General features: G+C 40.9%; 1 protein-coding gene across 1 annotated transcript in view; it reads left to right on the top strand.

Annotated features, from left to right (window-relative positions):
- The first annotated feature begins 5,563 nt into the window (after window positions 1–5,563).
- Window positions 5,564–15,669, top strand: part of tbc1d15 (TBC1 domain family, member 15) — a 62,396-nt gene continuing 52,290 nt past the window's right edge. The window contains exons 1-2 of the mRNA XM_059978432.1: window positions 5,564–5,643; window positions 14,783–14,878. Of these exons, the coding sequence (XP_059834415.1) occupies window positions 5,614–5,643; window positions 14,783–14,878 (126 nt within the window). The 5' untranslated portion in view covers window positions 5,564–5,613. The remainder of the gene's footprint in view (window positions 5,644–14,782; window positions 14,879–15,669) is intronic.

Here is a 15,669-nt window from a genome sequence, read left to right as displayed (position 1 = left end):
TAGACAAAGGAGATGCAGTAGATGTGGTGTATTTGGATTTTCCGAAGGCCTTTGACAAGGTGCCACACATAAGGCTGTTTAGCAAGATAAGAGCCCATGGAATTACAAGGGAGTTACTAGCATGGGAGGAGCATTGGCTGACTGGCAAAAAACAGAGAGTGGGAATAAAGGGATCCTATTCTGGCTGGCTGCTGGATACCAGTTGAGTTCCACAGGGGTGGGTGTTGGGACCACTGCTTTTTATGATGTATGTCAGTGATTTGGACTTGTGGCTAAATTTGCTGATGATTCAAAGCTGGGTGGAGGAACGGGTAGTATTGAGGAAACACAGAACCTGCAGAGAGACTTAGATAGTTTAGGGGAATGGGCAGAGAAGTAGCAAATGAAATGCAATGTTGGAAGGTGTAAGGTCATGCACTTTGGTGGAAGAAATAAATGGGCAGACTATTATTTAGATGGGAAGAGAATTCAAAATGCAGAGATGCAAAGGCACTTGGGAGTCCTTGTGCAGGATACCCTAAAGGTTAACCTCCAGCTTGAGTCAGTGGTGAAGAAGGCAATGAAATGTTGGCATTTATTTCTAGAGGAATAGAATGTAAGAGCAGGGATGTTGAGGCTCTATAAGGTACTTGTGGTACCACACTTGGAGTATTGTGTGCAGTTTTGGGCTCCTTATTTTTGAAAGGATATACTGACATTGGAGAGGGTCCAGAGAAGATTCACGAGAATGATTCCAGGAATGAAAGGGTTACCGTATGAGGAACGTCTGGCAGCTCTTGGGCTGTATTCCCTGGAGTTCGGGAGAATGAGGGGGGATCTCACAGAAACATTCCGAATGTTAAAAGGCCTGAACAGATTAGATATGGCAAAGATATTTCCCATAGTAGGGGAGTCTAGGACAAGAGGGCATGACTTCAGGATTGAAGGGCGTCCATTTAGAACAGAAATGCGGAGAAATTACTTAGTCAGAGGTTGATAAGTCTGTGGTATTTGTTGCCACGAGCGGCTGTGGGGGCCAAGTCATTGGGTGCATTTAAGGCAGAGATAGATAGGTTCTTGATTAGCAAGGGCATCAAAGGATATGGGGAGAAGGCAGGGGAGTGGGGATGACTGGAAGACTTGGATCAGCCCATGTTTGAATGGCGGAGCAGACTCGATGGGCCAAATAGCCTACTTCTGCTCCTATATTTTACGGTCTTATGAGATTGAACTGTGAGGTGGAGATCTGAAATAGAGAATGCTGGAAAGCAAAAACGAGTTTAATGTCCTTTCACCTGAACTGATTGGTTTTTAAACAACCTCAAACAGGTGGTTACAGTGAATTTAGTGTTGAGTTCTGATAGTTACAACATTCTTTGAGGATCTGATGCTGTTCTTTCAGGTTACAATGGGCTTTGGTGGATATATAGGAACACAAAGATTGAGGGGTTACGGTGATATTGAGATAAGGGCCCTTTAGTGGATATTAAACTAATCCTGCTCCACTACATCATTGCATGGCTGAACTCATTCCCAAAATGAAAATTTCTCTTTAACTCTATCCAACTCCTCCAAATTAAATGGGGTACTTTCACGGGTCCTTGCGGCACACAGTATGTGGTACATTGTTGCTTTCAAGCTTACCCAGGGCTCCTCTCTCACCTCTTTCAGTACAAAGATTATTCATACATAACTTGAAAGCTTTATCACTTCTGTTGCTCTCAGTTCCTCTGACTTCCCTTTATAATGTGCCATCAGACTAATGAACTAATCACCTGTTCACATCCTCTTCGTTGTGGTGCTGGCACAATCACAAACCCTTAATTCTAGCTTTTTTTTGATATAAACTATTCTGAATCTGAATCTCCTCTTTCTTCATTTCAAGGAATAGGCAAGAATCTAATATTGAATAAAAGTCCACAGGGTTACGTGTCTATTTAAAATGTGCCTCTTCGCATCCTACTAATATAAGGATTCTGTTCAGCCATTTTCTCTAGTATCTTCATTATCTGTACTGACAGTGCAATCTTCCATATCCTGTCCTTTCAAGAAGCTTTCTTCCTTAAATAAAAGAAAGACTTCTTACTTATGAGACTTAATATTCAACAAGGTTGTTAACAGCATCTGTTCCATTACTAATTGTCTGTTTTCACCCACTCTCTTGCCATCCATACCAAGGATAGATTTCCTTTCCACCCCACCAGCCTCCAGTGGATCATACTCTAAAAGTTTCTTCCAACTATTTCACCAAGTGCAGTTTCCCATTTCTTCCCCTTTCCTTCACTTCTCCATCTTCGTCAATATTCACTCCCCCTCCCACAACTCTGTCCCAGGCAACTTCAGGATATGTAATAACGGGACCTTTTACCATATTCCTGCAATCCAGGGACCAAAATACTCCTTCCTAGTGAAGGAGTTTATTCTCTGTAATTTCCGCCCCCTCCAACTGGATCCCACTACCAAGCATATCTTTCCCTCCCCCCTCTTTCTGCTTTCCACAGGGATCGCTCCCTATGTGACTCCCTTGTCCACTCGTCCCCCCCATCCCTTCCCACCGATCTCCCTCCTGGCACTTATCCTTGTAAACGGAACAAGTGCTACACCTGCCCTTACACTTCCTCCCTCACCACCATTCAGGGCCCCAGACAGTCCTTCCAGATGAGGCGACACTTCACCTGTGAGTCAGCTGGTGTGGTATACTGTGTCTGGTGCTCCCAGTGTGGCCTTTTATATATTGGTGATCCAACGTAGACTGGGAGACCTACGCTCTGTCTGCCAGAGAAAGCAGGATCTCCCAGTGGCCACACATTTTAATTCCACGTCCCATTCCCATTCTGATATGTCTATCCATGGCCTCCTCTACTGTCAAAATGAATCCAAACTCAGGTTGGAGGAACAACACCTTATATACTGACTGGGTAGCCTCCAACCTGATGGCATGAACATTGATTTTTCTAACTTTAGTTAATGCCCCTCCTCCCCTTCTTACCCCATCCCTGACATATTTAGTTGTTTGTTTTTTTCTCTCTCTCTGCCCATCACTCTGCCTGTTCTCCATCTCCCTCTGGTGCTCCCCTCCCCCTTTCTTTCTCCCGAGGCCTCCCGTCCCATGATCCTTTCCCTTCTCCAGCTTTGTATCACTTTTGCCAGTCACCTTTCCAGCTCTTAGCTTCATCCCACCCCCTCTGGTCTTCTCCTATCATTTCGCATTTCCCCCTCCCCCTCCTACTTTCAAATCTCTTAGTACCTTTCCTTTCAGTTAGTCCTGACGAAGGGTCTCAGCCCAAAACGTCGACAGTGCTTCTCCCTTTAGATGCTGCCTGGCCTGCTGTGTTCCATCAGCATTTTGTGTGTGTTGTTTGAATTTCCAGCATCTGCAAATTTCCTCGTTTTTCCTAGTGAAGTGATATTTCACTTGCGATTCACTGTACTACATTCGGTGCTTTGCTATACATTGGAGAAAATGAATACAAATTGAGTGATCGCTTCCCAGAGTACAATGTGCAAAGAGTGACCCTGAGCTTCCAGATACTTGTGACATTAACCATCTCATTGCCAATCCAACTGCTTTTGCCCACCTACACTAAGCTAATGAAGTCAAATAAGCTCCAGTTTGCTGACTGCCACAACTGGTCAACAGCAGATGCGATTTCTCTGGATCTTGAGGTACAACATATGATGTCCTGATAAGGCAGTTCTCATAAAAGGTAATCAATCATTAACAATGTTTACAAGGCCTTTAGGTAGTTCAGTAGGGAGAAGTATGACACAACCATGTGAACCACCACATCTCTGGATCACTCTATAATTTTAATCTCTGAGGCGAACATAGGGCACCTTTCAAGAGGGTAAATCCACAAAAGGGTCCAGATGGTGTACCTCAGCGAGTACGAAAGATCTGTGCCAATCAACTGGCTGGAATATTTGCCCCTTGCTATACATTTGAGTTTCCCAGATACTTCAAGTCAGAATAACTGATGCCGAGAATAAGGAAGTTGTTTTGTTGGTCCACAAATGAAACAAATCATCTCATCAATGACAAGCAATTTAAAGAACTTCTAGTGGGACAGGAGAAAATCACAAGGAAGGCATTCAAGGATTTTGTTGAAAATTTTCTTGGCAACTACAGAGCACCAGACTACATGCAGCTGGTTGACAGCATGCTTCACGCACACAAAACCATGAAGCGCAACATGTCACTATTAATTTTTTGCTTTCCCATTTAGACTTCTTCCTTGCAAATCTGGGCACTGTCAGTGACGAGCATGGTGAAAGGTTTCACCAGGACATTGCAGTCATGCAGAAACAGTATCAGGGCAACTGGGAATCTGTCAATGCTGGCTGACTATTATTGGACACTTAAGCGAGAAGCCTCAAACAGAGTACAAATGAAAATCATTAACAAAACATTTTCAGCTTAGCTGAACTATTGCAAAGTGTCTGCACCATTATGCAAGTAAACGCGTTCTATTCAATAGAAGTTAATTTCTTGTTTCTCCAAGTTCCTACGTGATACAAATAGTCTGCGATATTTGTGTTCATTTTCAAGTGTTCTATCATAAAACAAAAACAAAAATTTGAGGAAACAATACTTTTGAAAAAAATGTTGTCCAGTGTTACTCAAGAAAACACAATTAGATTAAAAGCAAAGCAAAATCAATTGAAGTGCAACGTGACCATGGTGTTGCTAAACTGAGGTAGTGATTAGCGTGATGCAGGTTGGTTCAAGAACCAAATGGCTGAAGAGAGTTAGCTGTTCTTAAACCCGGATGGTTTAACTTGGTGGCTTCTGAACCTCCTGCCCAATGGTAGTTGCAACAAGATGGCATGTCCCAAACGGTGGTTATCTTTGATGATGGGTGTTACAGGCGGAGTCTCATATGGTGGGCAAGGATGTGCCTGTGATGTTTTGGGCTGAGTGCACCACTCAGCAGTTCCCATGCATTCGAATTGCCGTACAAGACCACGATCCAAGCAGTCTGGATACTTCGATCAGCAAATCTGTAGAAATTTGTTAAGATGTTCAGTGACAAGCCGAACTTCTTAAATCTTTTTGGAAAGTAAAGATGCCGACATATACTGAACCTATGTCAGGTCATTTGATATGTTAACACTGAGATACTTAAAGCTGCTGATCCTAACCACTACCAACCCTAAAATCCACCCCTCTATTTTTCTGAAGTCAACAATCAGTTCTTTAGTTTTTGTATTTTCCAGTATTTAGGCAGTCTTTCATTGATTCTGTTATAGATTTATTGAGTATGCCCACCAGAAAATGAATCTTAGGGTTGTATATAGTGACATATATGTACTTTGGTAATAAAATTTACATTGAACTGAGCATTTTCTGTTTTTCCTTCAGAATTCTAGTTTCTACATTATTCTGCTTTTGACTTTATTTGGTAAAAAATTACTGTGTCAAGAAGTACCAAGAACCGATCACATCAGCAATTACATCAACGTGCCACCAGGGTGCGGCAGAGGGAGTGGCGCAGTTGCGCCAGCCCGCTCGCTCTTGGCGCCCATCTTGGCCGCGACTGCCGTCCGCAGATATGCCGAGTGGCGGTGCGCACGCAGCTCAACTGTTTTCCCCGCCGAGGCACGTGAGCGAGTCACGTCACCGCAGGCGACATCATGGCGGCGGCAGGGACGGCGACGGGGAAGGTAGTGTTTGTGCTGGCTTGTTCCTTTTACCTCCGCTCTTTGCATCACCCGGATCGATCGGGGAGCGCCCCCCGGCTTGTTTTTGTTCCCTCTGTTGGATTCATCTGAACTTCTTGCTGTATCGCTGAGCATGGAAGGCTTTGCTGCTGTTACCTATAAACAGTCCACGCCGAGACGAAGCTGGGAAGCAGCTCTGTGTTGACAACTTGTCAGTGGAAGTGCCACGAGTGCAGGCAATACTTAGCGTGGTGCTGGAAACACCAGTCTTTTACACACACCCTCCTTGTCAGACCCAGGGGCGAATGGGGCTGGAGGATTCCCTGCTGTATATCTCACAGTGTGACCAAGTCGCCATTAACTTGAATTTGATACGTTGAAAAACATTGCAGTTTTATAATCTTGATATGCATGAGCGGAAAGTACTGTTGATTAGGTCCCTGATTACCTGATACAATTTCAAGACTGCAATTGATTGCAGTTTGAACATGAAATCAGATTGATTTCAATCTTTTCCCCCACATTCCAGAATAGTTCCTGCCGATTGGAAGTTATCAAATGTAACTTCACTATTTAAGAGAAGTGTTTATCTGAAACCAGAAATAGGCAGAACAGTAAAGTCAATTATAAAGAGTGTGGCATCAATAAAATAAATTAAATTTGTTTATTATTGTCACATGTACAGTATTGTCAAGTCAATATGGATGATGTTTGATGACTCACTAGTTCCACACTCCTTTTAAACTCACTTGGTTGTTATTCCAATATTCCCTTTAAACTCATTGGCCTCTGTTCCCATGTTCCTTTTAAACTTACCAGGATCATTTTTCTATATATATTTTGAACTAAACGATTGTTTTGCATGCTCTTGTTAAATTTAGATGGTTCACTTTAAATTTATTATAATGCAAGGTGCTAACTGTGCAGCGACTTTAAAAAAATTATAAAGTGTTGTTATATCATAAAAGTAATAAAAGGAAAAAGAACAACAAAAGGAAAATCCATGAATTCAGCAGTATTGAGATGCCAGGATTTTGGAATTTTATTGTATATAGATTTGACTACGGCAATGCTGTTCAAGCCAGTTTCCATTCTTCAACAAGCAGTCGGCCCTCTTTATCTGCGAGGGATTGGTTCCGGGACCCCTCGTGAATACCAAAAAATGCAGATGCTCAAATCCCTTATTTAATCTGTTTCAGTGCGGTGGAATTTAGGACCCAGCGGAACCCTGACCTTATTTAACCTGTCTCAGCGGTGATCTTTAGGACCCAGCAGAGCTCTAAATCCGCAGTATTTCTGTTCACAAAAATAATCACGATCATGATTGAAAATAAAGTGGAAATAATAAAGTGATCAGAAAGAGGTGAAACGTCATCAGTCATTGGAAAAGCATTAGGCTACAGTTGGTCAACGATCGGAACAATTTTAAAGGATAAAGTGAGAAAGACCCTTCCCCGATGAAAGCTACAATTATTACTAAGCAACGCAGTGGTTTAATTATTGAAATACATACGTTTCTTAAGTGTTTTATATGCATAGAAAGGTAAAATATATACTATTTTCTAAGACAAATGTTTGACTAACTGATGCTAAATAATACTGGATGTAGCTGTTCCAACTTACTTAGTAAGAGAACTTCCGACTTTTTTCGATCCCGATCCACGATAACCTACGCATATCCTCCCGTATACTTTAAATCATCTCTACATTACTTATAATACCTAATACAATGTAAATGCTATGTAAATAGTTGTTATACTGCATTGTTTAGGGAATAATGACAAGAAAAAAAGTCTGTACATGCTCGAACAACAAGTGCTGGAAGAGCACTTCCGGGTTTTCTCAATTCACGGTTGGTTGAATTCACGCATGCAGAGCTCGCGGATAAGGAGGGCCGACTATATCTTAAAACTTGGATTTTTTGAACCAGGGGTTCCCAACCTGGGGTCCATGGACCCTTTGCTTAATATATGAGTCCATGGTATAAAATTGATTGGAAGCCTCTGTTCTAAGCGTATCCTAATGTGCATTATATCCTATTCATACGTTCTACAGGTTGACCACTGCTTTTCTGGCACCCATGGTTCCTGAGCCATGCCAGATTAAAAGAGGTCATGCAATAATAATGGCAAAAATAGACTAGAAGCTTAAAAAGGATTATTAATTAAAAATTAAATGTAAATTTATTAATTACTTTGAATTGACTTTATTCCATCCTTTATATACATGAGGAGTAAAAACTCTAATGAGTGCATTGGATAGAGGGGAACAGGTGGATGTCGTATACTTGGATTTCCAGAAGGTGTTCGATAAGGTGCCGCACAAGAGACTTATAAGATATGGATGCATGGAGTCGGAGGAAGTGTATTGGCGTGGATAGCAGATTGGTTAACCAATAGAAGGCAGAGAGTTGGTATAAATGGGTGTTTCTCTGGTTGGCAGTCAGTGGTGAGTGGGGTGCTGCAGGGTCGGTGCTGGGCCGGCAGCTGTTTACCATTTACATTGATGATTTGGAAGAGGGGACTGAGTGTAGTTTAGCAAAATTTGCTGATGACACTAAATTGAGTGGAAAAGTAAATTGTACAGAGGATACAGAGAGTCTGCAGAGGGATATAGATAGGTTAAGTGAGTGGGCCAAGGTCTGGCAGATGGGATACAACATTGGTAAATGTGAGACTGATAGAAGAGCAGATTATTATTTAAATGGTGAAAGATTGCAGCATGCTGTTGTACAGAGGGACTTGGGAGTGCTTGTGCATGAATCGCAAAAAGTTGGTTTGCAGGTACAACAGGTTATTAAGAAGGCAAACGGAATGTTTACCTTCATTGCTAGAGGGATTGAATTGAAAGAGCAGGAGGTCATGCTGCAACTATACAGGGTACTGGTGAGGCCGCACCTGGAGTACTGCATGCAGTTCTGGTCTCCGTACTTGAGGAAGGATATACTGGCTTTGGAGGTTCACCAGGTTGATTCCAGATATGAAGGGGTTAACTTATGCGGAGAGATTGAGTCACCTGGGACTATACTGTCTGGAATTCAGAAGAATGAGAGGGGATCTTGTAGACGCATATAAAGTTTTGAAAGGGATAGATAAGAAAGAAGTAGGAAAGTTGTTTCCATTGGTGGTGAGACTAGAACTAGGGGACATTGCCTCAAGATTCAGGGGAGAAGATTCAGGAGAAACTGTTTTTCACAGCGAGTGATGAATCTGTGGAATTCTCTGCCCAGGGAAGTAGTTGAGGCTTTTTTACTAAATATATTTAAGATACAGTTAGATAGGTTTTTACATAGTAAGGGAATTAAGGGTTATGGGGGAAAGGCAGGTGGATGGAGCTGAGTTTACAGACAGATCAGCCGTGTTCTTATTGAATGGCAGGGCAGGCTTGATGGGCAAGATGGCCTTCTCCTGCTCCTATTTCTTATGTTCTTTATGTTACATCTCTGTCTAAATGTGCAATGTATAGTAATTTATAATAAATAGTATGTACAATAGGATAGTCAATATAACATGGAAATGCAGTTGTGTCCGCGTGAGTTAATCAGTCTGATGTCCTGGTGGAAGAAGCTGTCCCGGAGCCTGTTGGTCCTGGTTTTTATGCTGCGGTACCATTTCCAGGATGGTAGCAGCTGGAACAGTTTGTGGTTGGGGTGACGCGGGTCCTCAATGATCCTTCAGGCCCTTTTTACACACCTGTCTCTGTAAATGTCCTGAATAGTGGGAAGTTCACATCTGCAGATGCGCTGGGCTGTCCGCACCACTCTCTGCAGAATCCTGTGATTGAGGGAAGTACAGTTTCCATACCAGGAAGTGATGCAGCCAGTCAGGATGTTCTCAATTGTGCCACTATAGAAAGTTCTTAGGATTTGGGGGCCCACATCAAACTTCTTCAACCGTTGATATATACAGACCACTTGAGATCCTCAGTGATGTTTATGCCAAGAAACTTAAAGCTGTTCACCCTCTGAACCCCAGATCCATTGATGTCAATAGGGGCTAGCCTGTCTCCATTCCTCCTGTAGTCCGCAACCAGCTCCTTTGTTTTCTTGACATCATTCTGTCAGGGTGAGGATGACTTCTCTGTAGGCTGCCTCATTATTATTTGAGATTAGGCCAATCAATGTCGTGTTGTCAGCAAACTTAATTAGCAGATTGGAGCTGTGGGTGGCAACACAGTCATGGGTGTACAGAGAGTAAAGGAGGGGGCTTAGTACACAGCCCTCTTTTGAGGGGTAGAGGTGAGGAAGCCCACTCTTACCATCTGCTGACGATCTTACAGGAAATCCATGATCCAGCTACACAAGGCAGGGTGAAGGTCGAGGCCTCTGAGCTTCTTGTTGAGCCTGGATGGAATTATGGTGTTGAATGCTGAACTGTAGTCCAAGAACAGCATTCTCACATAAGCATTCCTCTTCTCCAGATGTGTAAGGACAGTGTGTAGAGCTATGGCTGTTGCTTCAAGTGTCAATTGGTTGTGTCGGTAGGCGAGTTTTAGGGGGTCCGTACTGCAAGTGTAATCTTTGACCAGCCTCTCAAAGTGTTTGCTTATTATTGAGGTGAGTGGGACAGGACGCCAGTCATTCAGACACGTTACGTTGGTCTTTTTTGGTACAGGAATAATGGTGGATGTTTGGAAGCAGGAGGGAGAGATTAAAAATATCAGTAAACACTCCTGCCAGTTGTGCTGTGCACATCCTGAGTACCTGCCCTGGGATGCTATCCGGCTCTGCAGCCTCTGCTTACAAAGAATATTGCTTCTCGGTTACCTTTATAAATATTTCATCCAGGCAAAGTAGTTTCATGTGTTTTGATCTCTCCCTGTGTAATTTTTTTTACATTACATAAAAATTCATTAGCTCTTGTTCTGTCACAAAGGTAAGTTTCTTTAACCCTTTGATTAAATCACCCAAGAACCCAATTAACTTGTCAGTAGTAAATCATTCAGTTTCATCTGTTTCATCATCATCACTTGCAGTGTTTTTATCAATACAATCTATAATTTCTGAGTCTGTAAGGTGATGCACAACAGATGTTTCATCATCGACAATCATCCACTCACTTGTATATTCTTCATTAAAATTGCTTCCTATATCTTTGAAGGCAGATCCTGTAATTTCTGTGTACACAAGCAAATCATGAAAATTACTTTCGTATACTTTGGTACTCAAAATCCTGTAAAATCATCGTCAAACTTTTCTTTAGGAGCATTATCAAACACCAAGACAAGCCACAGCTTGTGCCAGCCCTTCTTTAGTGTTGAAAGTTCTACCTTCTCCCACTGCCAAGCAATGAACCAAAGAACATCCTTCATGTTAAATTCTTTAATAAATGGTTGTTCAGAATTGCCAGTGTTCACATTCACCTTATCTAACAAACTCTTCATGAAAAGTGAGTGATACTCGGCCTTGTAATTTCATCAGAATTAAAAGAGGTGCCAAACTATCAACTATCCAGAAAATCAGTGGTCAACTTATATTTGTTTTTTACTTCTAATACTACAGTGTCTTGAACTTATAGTTTTCATCCATTCTCAATCCATTGACAGCCTCGCTCTTACCAACTCCGTAGTCTCTTCTGGCCTTTTTATTTTTAATTAATTTGCCAAGTAACTTAATTCTGGAATTTCCCCCTCTAAACCTGTTTCTTCCTCCTTTAAGATGCTCTCGTGTGATCTAGCTCGGTGATTTGCCACTATTATCTCCTTGTGATTCAGCATCAGGTTTTTTTTTGTGTGATATGTTTTGGATATTTTTCTTGTGGGTATTTTATAAATGGCAATAGTTATCATTAGGTGATATGAGGTAAAATTGGTGGCAGCTGCTATTGACAATGTGGGTTAAGTGCCTTTTTCAGCTGTTATTTTTAAAATAGATATATTTAATAACAAGCAAAATTTCACACAACATTGCACAACATAACAAAATGCCCCCCACTACAACTTTACATGATTAATGGGCAGAAATTGGCATCTGTCATGGTCAAATGTATTTTGGATGATCTGACGCTGTATTTTGGATATTGTTGAGGGGCAGCAGTTAGATCCCAGATAAGGCCTTTATGTTTCTCATGTTTTGGTTAATTCAGGAAATTGCTACTTGGGTTAAAAAGAAGTATTTACTATTTTATTGGATGGCAAAGCAAGCACGAGGGGCTGAACAGTGTACTCTACTTCTCTTATAAGAAATAGAAGGCCACAGGCAGGGTTAACATGTGAATCGATAGTAGAAAGTGAGAAATGAAAGATGTAAAAGGTGTAGGACAAATGAGAAAGGACAGGTAGCTTAATTTCAGCTAGTATTGGTGAAGATATATGGTGGAAGCCTTCACAAGTTTTTTGGTAACCATCACTCAGGTTTCCAGTCAACTTATTTCCTGTAAACTGAAGTGAATATTTATTAGATTGGTTTGAAATTGTGTTAGAATGTAATATTTCACTGAAGTTACTAAATAAATTGAAATCATACATCTCCATACCCCTCAGGGGCCTTAGAGCAGACCCATCTCCTAACTCATTTAACTTACTTTACCATTTCATACAGTTCTCACACTTCTGGATTGCTATAATTCTGACTTCTTGCAGGTTCTGATTTTAATCACTGTGCAGTGTTATGATTTCAGCTGTCCAGGAACAATTCTCTGGAATTCTCTCCCTGAGCTGCTATCTCTCTATTTCCCTCTTGAATTCATTGTCTTTAATTAAACTTTTGGCCACCTGTCCTAAAACTGTTTTAAATAGCTGTGGCAGATTCTATTTGCTAATACTTCTGTAAAGCTCCCTGTTAGAGAGAGAAACATATTGTTGATCTTGTGATATATTAAGGATTCATTACTCATTTTCAATTTTTGTGCATTTGACAGTGCAAATATTAGGAATGTTGAAAAGCTTTGAGAGGAACAAAGGACATCTTAACTGCAAAACAAACAGAAAAATATGTTCATAGTGTTTTCAAGTTGAATATATTGCAATTCATTTGAAAGTTATGTAACAATTAGAACTATAGCATAATTGTATGATAATGGTTTAATAGTATGCAATCTGAAAATACTAAAACAGTGATAATTCTAGAAACAGACAAGTCAAATGTCTGACTGTAGAGTCATCTATGCTTACTTTATTGAGATAAAAGTTCAAAAGAAAGACATAAAATTGAAAGCAATGAGAACATAAAAATTGGCATGAGCAAAGGAGAATTGCTGTAAGTGCTTTCATCACAGGATGGTGTTTTATCAGGAACTGTTGTGTAAAGGTTGCTAATATGGATGTAAACAGATTTATATGGAGTGACTTGAACATTGTGAAACTGGAATCATATTTTGCTATGATGAAATCTTGACAAAGATGTGCAGACCCTTTTGAAGACTGGCTTTTAGAAGACAAATAACCATGAGCTCTTCCAGTTTGGTCCATGCAAACTGGTTGATTTTGCGTTTGCAGAACTGTATTTTCTTTAGTTCATTCAAAGCTTCTGGGAAACACTGTCAAGGCCAGCATTTGTTGTGCATTATTGTGTTAGTGACAGTGTGGTAGTCCATTTGAAAAAAGAGCCTTTGCAGTGCAGGTATGTTGGGAATTGTGTGGTTTTGATCAGTGATGACAAAGGAATGGCAATAAACTTCCATATCAGGATGTATGACGTGGAAAGAAACTTGGATATGGTGGAATTCAGAAGCTTATTTTTCATGCATTTGGTAGCAGGTGCAGGTTTTGGCATTGCTGTTGAAGCAGCCTTGTTCAGTTCCTGCAGCCCAACTTGGCAAAAAGTGGCTGAGAAAATGAACTTTTAAGGAGTTAGAATGTGCCAGTTTAGAGTTTCTTCAGTATTGTTGGAGTTGCTTTTACCCAGTTGGTCCAACACATTTCTAACTTGAGCTTTATCTATGCAGATCAGGGGTTCCCAACCTGGGGCCCCTTCTTATTAATATATACTAATATATTAGTATTGGACCATGGCATAATAAAGATGTGAACCCTTACTGTAGCTGCTGATAGAACTTTGGAGGAAGGGTGTGAGTGGGGGATGGTGGCTCCTGTTCAGTCAGATCAGAATGCTGGCATTAATGCTTGCTGCTTATGTAGCCTATCCAACGAATCTCCTAATCACTGCTTTCCCAAAAGTTAGTATGGTATCAAGGTAGTTATCTTAGTCTCACCTTTGTAATTTGCTCTTCCATGTTTGAACTTTCCATGATATTAGAGATTATAGAAGGAAGTTCATGAGAGATTTGTTAATCACCATGTTACTTAGTGCTAATGGCATGTGGTTAGATCTCTTATCAGAGATGATTTATTATCTTTACATGGTATGTCTGCTATTTGTGACTGCTGAAATGTTCCTTCAGCATTGCTCTACAAGGCCAAAGATTGCTGCATGATTTAGGAGATTGGAACGGAAATCAACACTAAAGTTATAAATGAAGATCACCATTTCAGTCTGTGTGTTGGAGAAAAGGCAATTAGTAAAGCAGCTGAAGATGGTTGGATTTAGAACACTTTCTTTTAATGTAGCTGATACTTATGGCATTGAGCAATCACAGCCAGCACCCTTTCCATCCCATCCCTTTGTCTCCTCTATTCCTCACCACTCTACAACTCCAATAATTCGCCATCCTGTTGTTTAAAAGTACCGATGATTCTGTATCTAGTCATGTCTCAGCAATAACAGTAATGGAATAACCAAGCGAGGCAGAATTAAAAGTCCAAAAATGTGGTACCAAAACTGGGAAGAGGGGTGTGAAAGAGGTCATTGCTTTGGTCTGATAGCAGTGGGGAAGAAAACATTCTTAAATCTGGATGTAACACACCCAAAGTGCTGAGGGAACACAGCAGGCCAGGTGGCATCTATAGGCAGAAGCATGTCCTAGCTTTTAAGTTCCTGTATCTTCACATAGAAGGTAAAAACGAGAAAAAGAAATGGCCACGATTGTAGGCATTCTTGACGATACCACTAGCCTTCCTGAAGCAACATACTGTGTGGGTGGACTGGATGAAGGAAACAGATGAACCTGTGATACTGACTTAATTCATTTAGCTCCATTTCAATTCAACTCATTTTTATTATAGTTAAAAATAAAGCATAATATTTGATATTGGAATATTTTGATCAATAAATTTTTAAAGTTTGGTTTCATCTTTATTTTTCTAGATTGTATACGAACAAGATGGTGTGTTCATTCATTCATACTCCGACAGAAATGGTGAACAAGATACACTTTCTGGGGTTCTGAGATTAATTGATAAGGTATTTTAGCTAATTTTTTTCTAGTTGTATTTATGCTATTTATGAATTATCATAAGACCAGAAGACATAGGAGCTGAATTAAACCATTTGGCCCATTGAGTCTGCACTGTCTTTTAATCATGCCTGATCCTTTCTTTTTCTCTTCCTCAGCCCCACTCCCTGGCCTTCTCCCCATAACCTCTGATGCTGTGGCCAATCAAGAATGTATCAAACTCTGCCTTAAACACATCCAATAACCTGGCATCTACAACTGCCTGTGGTAACAAATTCCATAAATTCACCACCCTCTGGTTAAATAAGTTTCTCTGCACCTTTGCTTTAAATGGTTGCCCCTCTATCTTGAGTTTGTGCCCTCTTGTCCTAGACTTCCCCCACCATGGGAAGCATCCTTTTCACATCTGCTCTGTCTAGGCCTTTCAGCATTCAAAAAGTTTCAGTGAGATTCCCCCTCATCTTTCTAAATTCCAGTGAGTACAGACCCAGAGTTGTCAAACGTATTCCTTGTGTGATAACTCTTTCATTTCCAGAATTATCCTTGTGAATCTTCTTTGAACCCTCTCTAATTCCAGCACATCTTTTCTTAGATGAGGAGCCCAAAACTGTTCACAGTACTCAAGATGAGATCTCACGAGTGCCTTATAAGTAACATCACGCCCCCGCAGTTGAATTCTAGACCTCTTGAAATGAATGCATTTGCCTTCCTCAACACCAACTTGCACATAAAGTTAACCGACTTTCAAGTCCCTTTGCCTTTCAGATTTTTGGATTACCTCCCCATTTAGAAAAGAGAC

The sequence above is a fragment of the Hypanus sabinus genome, chromosome 8, assembly GCF_030144855.1.
Source record: "Hypanus sabinus isolate sHypSab1 chromosome 8, sHypSab1.hap1, whole genome shotgun sequence".
NCBI classification, from domain to species: Eukaryota; Metazoa; Chordata; class Chondrichthyes; order Myliobatiformes; family Dasyatidae; genus Hypanus; species Hypanus sabinus.
The sequence above is the reverse complement of the archived record's forward strand: the minus strand, read 5'-3'. Positions and strand labels throughout refer to the sequence as shown.